Source organism: Falco rusticolus, chromosome Z (genome assembly GCF_015220075.1).
Source record: "Falco rusticolus isolate bFalRus1 chromosome Z, bFalRus1.pri, whole genome shotgun sequence".
Taxonomy (NCBI): Eukaryota; Metazoa; Chordata; class Aves; order Falconiformes; family Falconidae; genus Falco; species Falco rusticolus.
Genome location: NC_051210.1, coordinates 81017784 through 81030599, shown reverse-complemented (window position 1 = coordinate 81030599; position 12816 = coordinate 81017784). Strand labels below are relative to the sequence as shown.

General features: G+C 50.6%; 1 protein-coding gene across 1 annotated transcript; it reads left to right on the top strand.

Moving 5' to 3' along the window:
* Nucleotides 1-362: 362 nt before the first annotated feature.
* On the top strand, nt 363-10672 carry ZBTB7C (zinc finger and BTB domain containing 7C). Its single transcript, XM_037374564.1, has 2 exons — nt 363-1549; nt 6911-10672. Exons 1-2 carry the CDS (start codon nt 375-377, stop codon nt 7545-7547), a joined length of 1812 nt encoding a protein of 603 aa, XP_037230461.1. The 5' UTR covers nt 363-374; the 3' UTR covers nt 7548-10672.
* Nucleotides 10673-12816: the final 2144 nt, after the last annotated feature.

The following is a 12816-nucleotide window of genomic DNA, read 5'->3' as shown; positions in this document are numbered from 1 at the left end:
GTTGGCTCTGGGAGGATGTGGAAGAAACATGATGGGAGGGAGTCATTGCACAAGGTTCCTAGGGGAGGGGTGAAAGGCAAGAGGGAGCTTGTGGTGGTTATGAAAAGGGGAACAGGGTGGGAACCAGGAAGGACAGAGATAAAGAATGCGATGAAGAGGTGTGGAGGGAAGCAGAGGTTAAATCACAGAGGACCTGGAAAGAGTTGAAGGCGACATGGAGATTCACTGGGGCAGTGCAAGCAGGAGGTGATTACAGAGGTCCGAGTGAGAAGGGAGGGGAGGACAACCGAGAAGAGGCAGGGTCATTTTGGCATTATTGGACTCCTCTGCTAATGCTCTACTGTCTGTTTTGTCCTAGGGCGCTAAATGAGAATATGGCCAATGGCATTGAAGATCTTATCGGGATCCCATTCCCGAACCACAGCAGTGAAGTCTTATGTGGTTTAAATGAGCAGCGGCATGATGGTCTCCTCTGCGATGTCATCCTCATTGTACAGGACCAGGAGTACCGGACCCATCGGTCTGTCCTTGCTGCCTGCAGCAAGTACTTCAAAAAACTCTTCACTACTGGCACTTTAACAGACCAGCCCTATGTTTACGAGATTGACTTTGTCAAGCCTGAAGCACTTTCTGCCATCCTGGAGTTTGCCTACACCTCAACCCTCACCATCACCACCTCAAATGTCAAGCACATCCTCAGCGCTGCCAAGATGCTGGAGATACAGTGCATTATCAACGTATGCCTTGAAATCATGGAGCCCGACAGAGAGGCGGAGCAGGAAGATGACAAAGAGGATGAAGATGATGATGAAGATGAAGATGAAGGGGAAGAAGAGGAGGAGGAAGAAGTGGAAAATTTTGTCGGTCAGGAGAACCTAACCGATGTCCAAGAAGTAAGCTGTCACCAAAGCCCTTCGAAGTCTGATCTTACCGAAGAAGCATATACGGAAGCACCTAGAGATTTTCCAAATCACTACCCAGCCAGTAACTCCTCTGGACACTTGGGCATGATACGGGACTTCTCCATCGAGTCCTTGCTGAGGGAAAACTTGTACCCTAAGGCGAGCATCCCAGAAAGGAGGCCAGCTCTCTCTCCTTTCGCCCCTAGCTTCTTCCCTCATCTATGGAATGGCGATTTTAGCTCCTTCTCCCAGCTCGAGGAGCCACAAGTAGACAACGGCCCCTTGGATCTGGTGATCAAAAAGAGGAAGATCAAGGAAGAGGAGGAGAAGGAAGACCTGCCTCCGCCTCCTTTCCCTAATGACTTCTTCAAGGACATGTTTACCAACACCCCAGCAGCTCCCTTAGGGCGTATTAAGGCAGAGACTGACTATAGCGCTTATCTCAATTTCCTAAGCGCTACCCAGTTTGGAGGAGTTTTTCCCCCATGGCCCCTGAAGGAGGAGAGGAAGATAAAACCCAAGGCGTCCCAGCAATGTCCCATCTGTAACAAAGTCATCATGGGAGCCGGCAAGCTGCCCAGGCACATGAGGACCCACACGGGAGAGAAGCCGTATATGTGCAATATCTGTGAAGTTCGCTTTACCAGGTATGCGTTGGTGACCTCTGCCGTGCGTGAGGAGGGGGTGGGGTGGTTGGAGGGGCCACATCATCACCCATGGCTGATTCCTAAGCCACACGTCTCTTTTCCCTCCCAAAAAACAGCAAAGAAAGCAGGGCACGATCTCTACCCCTTCAGGAAAAAAGGGAGGAAGGGAGGGTGGAGGAAGAAAACAAAGCTACTGATTTTGGTGGGTTGTGGATCACATCCACAACTCACTGGATCCATCCCCTTGCTGGACAAAAGCTTAAATAAGTAACAAGCTGTTTTCAACCCCACCATCGTTCACCACAGTTGGACCAGAGGGAGCTGGAAAACAGATGGTCGAACAGCCAAGGAGGCTTCATCTCTAATGTGCTGGGAGATGCATTGAGTTGGGAGGGCCATTCAGCTGTGGGATGTAATTAGTTTGGGTTTGCACATTTTGGCATCAGTGTAGACCACAACCAAGTTGCACATGTTTAGGCATGACAGCGTCTGGGCTTTCTGAGGCTGGAGCGGTCCTAATTATTGTATGTTAGTAGCGAGGTGGGTGTTGGTCTCTTCTCCCGAGTAACAAGCAATAGGATGGGAGGAAATGGCCTCAAGTTGCACCAAGGAAGGTTTAGGTTGGGAATGAGGGAAAATCCCGTCACGGAAAGGGTGGCCAAGGCTGGCACAGGCTGCCCGGGGGGCTGGCGGCACCCGCCCTGGGGGGATTTATAACACCTGTAGCTGTGGCGCTCGGGGCCAGGGCTTAGCGGTGGCCTTGGCCGTGATGGGTTAGCGGTTGGACTGGATGATCTTCAGGGTCTTTTCCACCCTAAACGATTCTGTGATTCATCGCCCCAAATGCTGGCCACCCGAGCCTGGCACCTTGACTCCCTCCATGGTCAGTGGGAAGAGATCAGCACCCTCAGAGAGGTAGAAGAGGAAAGGGAATGAGCGAAGGCGTCACCCCTGACCACAAAGACAACTTGCGGGGCTTAAACTAAGGCAACCTTTAGGTATCTCAAGCTAGATGAGGCCAGCCCCGGCATGGGCTGCTCCGAGGCAGGCATGGCCGGCCGGATCCACCCCTCGTACCAAAAGCCTTTGCACCTCTCGCAGCCCCAGCAGACCCCTCGATGGTAATAAATCAGAGCGGGCTACACAAATCTAATGCTACGGCTTGCAACTCTTCTCTGAAAAGCTGAGCAAATTTAATCGGCGAGCAGAGACAAATAGATTCCTGGACCTGCTCTTGCTGGGTATAATTAATATCTAATGAGTACAATCTTTACCATAATAATAAAGCTTTCTGACAAGAGCATGGTATTTCAGCTCCTGGCTGCGTGTGAGAGAGAGAGCCCTATTAGGCTGGGGCGAGCAAACCACAGGAAAATAATATGCACAGTAGGCAAAGGCGAGCTCCTGACAATGGCCAGACACCTGGGGTGCTCCCACATTCAGCCTGTCTTTTCTTCTGCCATCCCTGTGATAACATTCGAGTGGAAGTTATGCAGATGATGAGGATTTGACCTGAAAATAAATTTCCATGCTCCCCTCCATTAACACAGCAGACACCATATTATAATGCGGGGAGCATCATGCCTTGGGCGGATGTATGCGACATGAGCTGGCTTACCCTGGTATCTGCAGGGGAAAGGCCGCTGCCTGGTGCTAATACCTGCCTGCAGGAATTTGGATCCGGCTCCTGCTGGTGCTGCATCCCCAGGTTAGCACTGGATCATCACCTCCAGACGCAGGTTCTGCTGGGAGGAGCGGGGTGCCTTCAGCCTGGTGAGTGTGGCTGCATCCTGAGCCGGAGGGACCACCTGGCCAGCCCCTCCCGCTGTCCCCATCCCTCTCCTGAGTGTAATGCTGCAGGTGCTAATTGCTGATGAGGAAAGAGCTTGGCTTGACCCATCACCGAGACCTTCTCCGTAACAGGGTGGACAGAGCTGAGCCCTCCCAGAGGGCTCCCAAAGTCCGGCACAAGCAAGGGCAGCACTGTTGGCTTCGTCTGGGGAAACTAAGGCACAGAGAGATGTTGGTACTGACTCACAGTCACTTCGAAGTTTGGTAGGAGGGTTCAGCTGGGAATTCAGGTATCCTGACCACTGCTCCAGACAGATTGAATCAGCACCTTGGAGGTTAAAAAGCTCCCCACCGAGATGGTCTAGCGTGGCCTTACTAAGGCAGGCTTAAACCCAACGGCTTCTACATTCCCCACCCCCACCCGTATTCTCAACAGCTTCTAAACACAAAGCACAGGGGCAGGGGGACTACAGTCCGATAAAATAATCACAAAGAAGATTGGGATAAACCTAACGGTGCAGTCTCCCTTCATCATTCATGAAAATGAAGTTGTTTGTTTGTGTCACCCCACGCAGAGCTGAAGGCTGGAGGGCTTTTCCTTCTTTAACACCCTGACCAAAGTGGAAATCTCAAAACATTGGCTGATTTTTAAATGCATTTGGAAGTATTTTGAGTAGCACGCAGGTGTTTGGTTTTGTGTGGTTGTTTTTTGTTTTTTTTTTAAGTCATTTTCAGCATTACTCTAATGTGAGAGCTCTCCTTTAGGGGAAAGAGTATCTAAGCAAAGTGCAGTGATTGAGATGTAGAAAGAGGTTTCTGCCCGGATTTCCTGAACGCTGCCGCTGTGTTAGGTGCTTTGCTCTCAGAGGAGGGTATTTTGTGCTTCCCAAAAACATCAGACTTGCAGCCACGGCAGCGAGCAGTGCCTTTGTTGGGAGGTGCAAGCCCAGGCTGTCCCCTTTGGGGTCCCCTGGGAATGAGAGTGCAGGGAAGCGGAGGTTCCCAAATGGGATTTCTGAATGCATCAGTCCTTTGCATTATTTCTGTGTTTAAGGAACTGTGGAGGAGCAAATTTGCTGGGGGAAACAGAGAAAATATATTTTCCTGGGTGGGGAATCCCCCAACCTCCCCATCAGATCCCTTCCCATCAGTGGGATCCTGCATCCCACGGCAAGGACCCCTCATGCACCTGGATCTGCTGCTCCTGACTCCCAGGGTTATCTGATCGCAGGAAGCAGGACTTCATTTAATAGCTCATTAATTTTTTCCTTAAACAAAGGCTGCTCAGCTTCTAGTCTGTTGTTTTACCCTGCTAAAACACTGGAGAAAACTGCAAATATTTCAGCTTTTCCACCAAGACAACCCCGGAGTGCTCAAGGAGAAACCGTTCCAGGCAGAAAGGTTAACGTTATTTATTCCTATTATTTGTGTTGTGACAGCTTGCAGAGCCCTAATCGCTCTCCTAATGCAATTGCATTAAGGTTATTCACACACACGGAGTGCGGTTCTCCTCCGGAGAGCCTGCGAGCCAAGCTCCCATCTCGCAGAGCCTGTGTTTCCCGTGCCACATCCTCCCCTGGGTGCTTCACCGCAGCTGGAGCATCTCGCTCCTCCCTAGCCTCCGAGCTTTTCCAGGTAAAGCCATAAAACCTCTCTTCCACCCCACAGGGATGCTGCCGGGGCAGGGAGGATTGAGTTTCTCCCTGTCTGCTGCCAGAGATGGGTAACAGCCTGAAAAAACCTCTGCCTGTATTTACATTATACGGTCCTGGCATGCTGCATGTTTATTAGGAAAAGTGATCCTGCTAGGTTAAACACTGCATATATAGGTTTAAATTATATTACAGGTGGGGCTGGTAACTCAGCTTTTTATTAACATTTCCCAGCTCTTCACATTACGAGCCCCTGCGTTCATCTGCTTACAACTTCACTGCACATTATCTGGTCGGGATCAAATTTTCCATGCTGCTTTGTCTGCTGCTGCTGAGAACTGATTTCAGCCCTTTCAGGGGAAACGGGCCCTTGGTAAAATCTTGGGATAACAGCATCTTTGAAACTTGCGGAGTGGGAAGTTGGGAGCAGTCCCCAGGCTTGGTATGGGGACTGAGAGGGGCTTTTTTTCTGTCTCCCTAAAAACCTCGTTACAGCCTTTGTAAAGGCAGGGAGCATGTCCACTGCCAGCGCTGCCACTGCAGATATGGGACCAGGCTGGGACCGGTCCCCGAAGGCAGTAAAGCATCAGCTGATGAGGAAGTGACTCTCCTGCTAGGATGCTTCTCTGCATCCTTGATCCCGAGGGACTGGTTTGCAGGGATGTCCATCCCAGGGCTGCACTCCTCATGGTGTAGCTGACACCAGTGTGCCACCGGTCGTGTCACCAAAAACTATTTGAAGATGCACATGGGCAGGTTGGCAGAAATTAGTGCAAAGGCAGCACTTTGCAGGCTCTGAGGGCATGCCCTGCCAGTGTAAATGGATTTTTTGGGTGTATTTTGCCTTTTTTTTTTTTTTTTTTTTTTTGCATGCTTACATATTTTATATATAATAATGACGTGACTCCATATAATCTACATATTCTTAATCACATGACTAACGTCTTGGGGGGATCATACTGAAAGCATTTGGGAAAGCAAGATGAATTTGAATTCTCCCACTTTGTTCTTCACATACTTGAACTCTGCTGGTGCAACCTAGGCAGCGAGCTCGGCTCAGCTCAGCTACGATGAGCTTTGCTTTTTATAATCGTGTGCCTTAGCTGTGATTTTTGTAGACTGCAAAAGGAAACGTGTGTTGGGGAAAAAAAAATAGCGATCAGACTGCCAGCTTGGGAAAATATTCCGGCTTTTAGATGTTCCCCTTAAAAAAAAACCAAACAAAAAACAAAACAGACAACAACAACAAAAACCCAACCAAACTGTATTTGTAAGTAAGTGCCATTGGGATGAATATTATGCTGTCCCACGGCTGTGTTTAAAACCCTTCTCCAGAATGGGTGTGGGGCTGGGTGTGTGCTGGCCTTGGGGGACATGGCAGGGAAGGACAGTGGGGTGCACAGTGGCATCTCTGCCTGCCTCACCCTCTGCCGTGCTCCTGCTTCAAACGAAAGCTCCTGAGACACCCAGTGGTCAGTGCAAGGATAAAAGGGAAGGAGCATCACCTCCAAGAGGGACTTCATTTGAGCAGTATTACCCCACATTGCCCGGCTCTCAAAACCCAACTGATTTCCTTATTTGCAGCCAGGAATATAGCTTGTACTATTTTAGATATACCCATACGTTTTAAGGGTTTATTCCAGAGGGAGTTTTCTTCCAATTTAGGCTGTTTTGAAGTCTCTGGGATAGGCTGCAAACTCCTACTGTGGAGGGATAAGTGTTTGCGATGCTCAGGTGCCGTCACACCGGGAAGGAGGCGGATACAAATGCCAGCCTGCGAGAGCATCCGTACACTGCGGGGAGCCCCGGGATGAGCTCCGCACCTTCCCATCGCTTTTCCCTCTCCTGATCCCAGGAGCAATCCCACCCACATCCCTTCCAGCCCACACCACCTGACCAAGCGCCTTTTCTTTTGCAGGCAGGACAAGCTCAAAATCCACATGCGGAAGCACACGGGAGAGCGGCCGTTCCTGTGCATCCACTGCAACGCCAAATTTGTGCACAACTATGACCTGAAGAACCACATGCGCATCCACACAGGCGTGCGGCCCTACCAGTGTGAGTTCTGCTACAAAAGCTTCACCCGCTCTGACCACCTCCACCGCCACATCAAACGCCAGAGCTGCCGGATCGCACGGCCCCGGCGAGGACGCAAGCCAGCAGCATGGAGGGCGGCCAGTTTGCTCTTTGCTCCTGGTGGGCCACCAGTGGAGAAGAGCTTCATGATGCCACCGACGCTGGAGGAGATGAGTGGCCACCTTGGCGGTGCGGCCATGTGCCTTCCCGGCCCCAGCCCCAAGCACTTTCTGAGCGGGGCCGAGACCCCCTTCAGCCTGCAGGAGCTGGAGAGCCAGTTTGAAGAAACCCAGATGGAACTCTTCAGGCGAGCCCAGCTAGACATGGAGAGGAACGCGGGCATCTTTGCCTTCGCCCTGGGCCATAACGAAAACCTCGCTGCCCAACCCTTCTTCCCCCTCCCCGATCCTTGGAGCACAGGCTTCAGCGGCTTGGCAGGGCTCGGCCACGTGGCTCCCATCTCTGAGACGAGCAACTAAACCTGGCCCCACCATGGGTCCACTCCCTTCCCAGCAGGGCGACCGGCTCCCTCAGGGTCCCCACCTGCCCTTGCACATCATCTGGCTCCCAAGAAGCTCTTCATCCCCTCGCCACTGTGGCCTGCCGCAGGGCTTGGGGCACAGGGCAGCCCTGGGACCAGCGGGTGGGGGGGCCGGTGCTGCGCCCCATGGCCACCGGCACTTTAGACTCTGCAACGCACTTGGCTTTGGGGCCATGGGGCACGCACTGCCCTGTCCAGCCACCCACCGCTCGTGGCTCTGCCTGGGAAGGCCAGGCCAGGACTGCTGCTCTCTTCAATACTCCTGAAAATGTCACTTGCCTTAGTCCAGGGCATGGCCATCACCATGAGATGGCTCTTCTGGGGGAGGTGTTCCCCGTTTTCCACCCGCAAGTCCTGCTGGACACTGACAAACTGTCCAGACTTGGTTTTGATACGTTACATTCCTTGGCCCTTTTGGTCAAAAGGATTGTTTTATTTTTGTTTTCTTTTTTTAAATCAATTCCTATGTCTGGCAACAAAACTTATTCTAAAGGGGATAAAGGGGAAGGTCAAGCAGCCGCATTGGGAAGGGGAGGATGCTGGCTGTTGCCTTTCTCAGCATTATATCAGATTTGCAGGGCTGGTGAAAGCCCTGCTGTGCAGGATGAGTTGGGAACCTAAAAAATAATAATAAAAAAAAAAAAAAAAGAGAGATGGAAAAACATCCAGGAGCAAATCTGGGTGGAAAAGGAGGGGTTTACTTGTTTTGGTTCTTTGGCCATTTCAAAATTTCAGAAGGAGAACCAAAGCCTCTTTTGAGTATTTTAACTTCAGTTGGTTGAAAAGGTGAAGGAACGTTTTTAGAAGGATCAGAAATGTTTTATTCTGGGCTTTTATTAAACCCTCACTATGTGAAAATAAACCATGTGGGAATTTTGAAATGGAAAAGTCATTTCAAACCAGAGTCAGAATTCACTGCCGCTGACCATTCTGAAATATCTGGGGTTTTGTTCTTAATTCCCCCTAATTCCTATATATATATTTTGATAACAAAAATTTGCAAAACACCTGAGTGTCCCCCAATCTGCGATGCTGATGGGAAAAAAATGGATGTGCAAATATCACTGCTGCTTGTCTGAAGGGATCTTTGTGGGAAAGGAGTCCACTAAAGATGTCTTGCAGATGAGATTGTCTACTTGCAAGCAAGCAGAAATACCGTTTCTTCACCATTTGTTGCTTCAAAAGATGAGACAGTAGCATATGATGGGGTGCTCCAAGCTGAAGGTCGCCCATGGTGGCCAATAGGTCCGGGGTCCTCTGCAACATCCCTGCAGACCCTGGCTTGGCCACCCCTGTCTAATAATTCTTTTGAGACCAAAAAATTGGTAGACAATTGGCTGGAATTGCCCTGTCAGCCTCCTTCAGCCCCTAAAAACATGAGCTACCCTTGAGGATAAAGGCGTTTTGATGGCCACCTGCATCCGACAGCTCCTCAGATGTGGTGGGACCCCACCTGAGTCTCCTCTCAGATGTGGTGGGCTGAGATGGCTTGTGGTGGGTGCCCCGGGAAGTTGGTTTTACATGAAACCAGCACTTGAAAATGTAAATGTTACAAATTAGGTCTTTTTCTTTCTTTTTTACTGTTACCTTTCAACGTCAGCAGAATCAAAAGGGCATGAGAGGACCATGGGTTCATAAATTTTTTGGGTTTCCCATCAATGGTGCCACTCTGAAGCAGTAGCTGGATGAGGATCTCCCCACCCGAGCATGGTGGGGACACAGGGGGTCTAGGATCCACAGACCCCCATGAGGGCACGAAGGACTTCTGCTCTGAGACCATCCACAGCAGAACGATCCCAAGGAACTGCCCAACACTCACTTCCTCCTCCAAAAAGAAATCCACAAAGACTCCACGTGCAACAAGTCAATGGAGGGAAAAAAAAAAAAAAAAAAAGAAAGGAAAACTTAAAACTGCATCAAACTTTTTTTTTTAATCCATATCAACTTCTTACACAAGCGACGTTTTGCAGATGACTGGTTACTTCAGGTGTTTTTTTTGTCTACGATTTGGAGTCATTGTAAAGTATCCAAAGATGCTGAGTACTGTATAATCTACAAGGACTTGAAGCAAGGTGTTTTTTGTGTCTCAGTTTGTTTGTTGGGTTGGTTGGGGTTTGGTTTTTTTTTTTTTCCTATTTGTCTAGGGGGAAAAACCTTTGCAATTTTTCTATTTATAACTATTTTTATGTGATTGCTTTATGTACAAAACAATGGAAAAAAAATCAAAAAAGGAGAGAGAAACACACACACAAACAAATTTGCCTTAGTTACTCACGGGACAATCACCCTTAACTTTCATCAATGCTAGAAAGTGGATGGAAAAAAAAAAAAGAGACTTGATCCTTCTATGTATTTATTAAACTGTATTATTGATGCTCTTAAATTATTAGCAGGACTTGGTTCTCTTGCCTGTGGCCATGCTGAGAAGGCGAAGCTGCTGCAGATGCTGAGCGGCCTCCCTCCTCAGGCTGGCATGGCCATCCCCATGGCCTCAGGTCTATGGGTGTTTGCTGGACACGTAGATTTGGTGCTTTCCAGTGGCACCTTTTGGAAAGCTAAACTGATCACAGATGAATGAAGCATCTAGCTGGTACAGGCTCCAACCCGAGGAGGCTGCTGGCGTTGTGATGCTGATGACAATTAACAAGTTAAGGTTGATTTTCCCGCTTTGCACTGGGTTGGGTTGGGTCGGATGGAGCTGGGTGCTGGCATTGATCATGTCTTGGGGTGGGGAGGGACAACTAGAGAAAAGCCTATTTCTTCCTGTTTTGATGTTGTGCAGTGACTCCAGGCCACAGGTATCCCGGTGGGAGCCCAGCTGAGTGCGGAGGTGCCTTCCCGGGGCTCTGCTCGCCTCCCCCAGCCAGGCAGGCTGTGATGAGCAACAGGCCTGGGGCTGGAAGGACACAGGGCTCTCTCCCAGCTCACAGCGTGGTGGCTTCTTGTTCATCTTCTCACCACGGCTCCTAGGGCCTGGCTGCAGCAGGTACTGGGGAGCACTGGACTGTGTTACGGGCAGCGTGGCCAGCAGGGCGAGGGAGGGGGCTCTGCCCCTCTGCCCCACTCTGGTGAGACCCCCCTGCGGTGCTGCATCCAGCTCTGGGGTCCTCAGCACAGGAGGGACAGGGACCTGCTGGAGCAGGGCCAGAGGAGGCCACGGGGATGGTCAGAGGCCGGGGCACCCCTGCTGGGAGGACAGGCTGGGAGAGCTGGGGTTGTCCAGCCCGGAGAGGAGAAGGCTCCGGGGAGACCTTACTGCAGCCTTCCAGCACTTAGAGGGGGCTCAGGAGAAAGATGGGGACAGAGTTTTTAGCAGGGCCTGTCGCGACAGGACAAGGGGGATGGTTTTAAACTCAAAGAGGGGAGATTCAGACTAGATGGAGGGAAGAAATGTTTTATGATGAGGATGGTGAGACACTGGCACAGCTGCCCAGAGAGGTGCCCGATGGCCCATCCCTGGGAACATCCAAGGCCAGGCTGGACGGGCTCTGAGCAACCTGATCCAGCTGAAGGTGTCCCTGCCCATGGCAGGGGGCTGGGCTGGAGGGACTTTGAAGGTCCCTTCCCACACAAACCATTTGATGATTCTATGAGCTGACATGAACACAAGCCCTGTAATTTGTTGCCGCTGAGGAGTTGCAAAATTTCCTCATTATTTTTGAAAGAGGTGCAACCCCCTGGAAAATAGGTTCCCAGTAGGAACGGTGGGACTCATCCCACGTCATTCAGTCATTTGGAAGTGAAGTAACAGACACCCTGCGCACATTGAGACATCTACATGTTGACACTTCAGTTCTGGGTGTCCTAACCTGCAACGTGATTTCCAGCCTTCCTCTGAAGCTGTCCTGGCTCTGGAGGGAGGCAGGTACCGCTGGAGGGTGAGTCACCCCACCTACGCTGGACCTCCCAAGAGTGGGATGAATCACCTTCCACAGCACCTACCTGCTACCTACCAGCGTGGTTGGGAAAAAGGAGCTCGGACTAAACTGCTTGCTTTTCCCATAGCTGCTGTGAGACAAGGTCAGCCGTGGAGAGGGACGTTCCCGTCACTGCAGCTCCCTTCTCTCTGCTCAGGTGATGGGGCAGTCCCTGGCAAAACCTTTCCCAGGAGGATGGAAAGATGGCACAGCCCAGGGACCATTCCCAGCTCAGTCAGCTTGACTTCTTCCCAGTATGTTTTCATTGGGAATGCAATGGGAAACAAGGGTCCAAGCCCACCCTCACAAGCCTGGGCACCAGGGTCTCGGGCTCATGAGTCATATGCCCCACTGCAATTGCAGCAAAACACACCAAGTTCTCACAGCCACTGGTTATTTTCCTTCCCTCACACTCCCAAGAAGCGCCGCACAGCATTGGGTGCTCGGGCAGGGGTCTGGACCTCCAGGCACGGTCCGAAAACGTGGCTTGAGACGATGCAAATATCAATCCCCCCACCAAGGGCAGGCAGTCGGTCATTGAGCATGTCATCTGCTCAGAGCCCAGAGGACCGTGGCAGGGGCAGCACAGAAGCAATGTGTTTCTAAGTACAAAAAATACAAAATGAAAATTAAGTGAATTACTTTTTTAGCTATTTAAATATTTTTTTTTAATCTTGCGGCTTTTAACCCCATTTTATGCTCATATTCTGGTTTGCTTATAATGCTTATAATGCCAAAATTATTTTTTTTTTGGAAGGGGAAGGTGAAAATTCTGAAAATTGCTCGGAGGAGCTGTGCACTAATCAGACACATGGGAATCACAGAAAGAAACCAGCTTCAGTAAATGCTTGTTAGCAGCAACATATGGCTACACTCTTGCTCCTGAACAGCTGCTGTTATCTGCCGGATCATCCAGACCACAGGAGGGGAAATAGTGCCAGTGTGCTGCTGCGCACACAGCGTTTGTTTGCACCAGGTGTTGCTGCAAAAGGAGCATCTCTTGTGTACGAGCAGCACGGAGCTGGATGGGCAACTCCGTGTCCTTGGCTTGAAAGCCTTTGGCGAGCAGTGCACACGCTTCTTCCTTCGGTTGTGCAAGAGGCATAATACACCAAAAAAATTAAAAGGAAAGAAAGAGCCTGCACTTTGGGAAGCCAGAGGCTTCAGCATTTGGCAGGCACCGCGGGGGGGTGGGGGGGGTGGGGGGGAAGTGAATAATTTCTTAGACCCCCCCCTGAAATGCTCTAGGGCCGCGTGTGTGGTTCTCAGCAGGACTCCCAGTGACACCAG

Coding starts and splice junctions, on each gene's coding strand:
- ZBTB7C (XM_037374564.1), top strand. CDS start 375: ATGGCCAATGGCATTGAAGATCTTATCGGGATCCCATTCCCGAACCAC. Junction 1,550..6,910: donor TGTGAAGTTCGCTTTACCAG/GTATGCGTTGGT, acceptor TTTCTTTTGCAG/GCAGGACAAGCTCAAAATCC.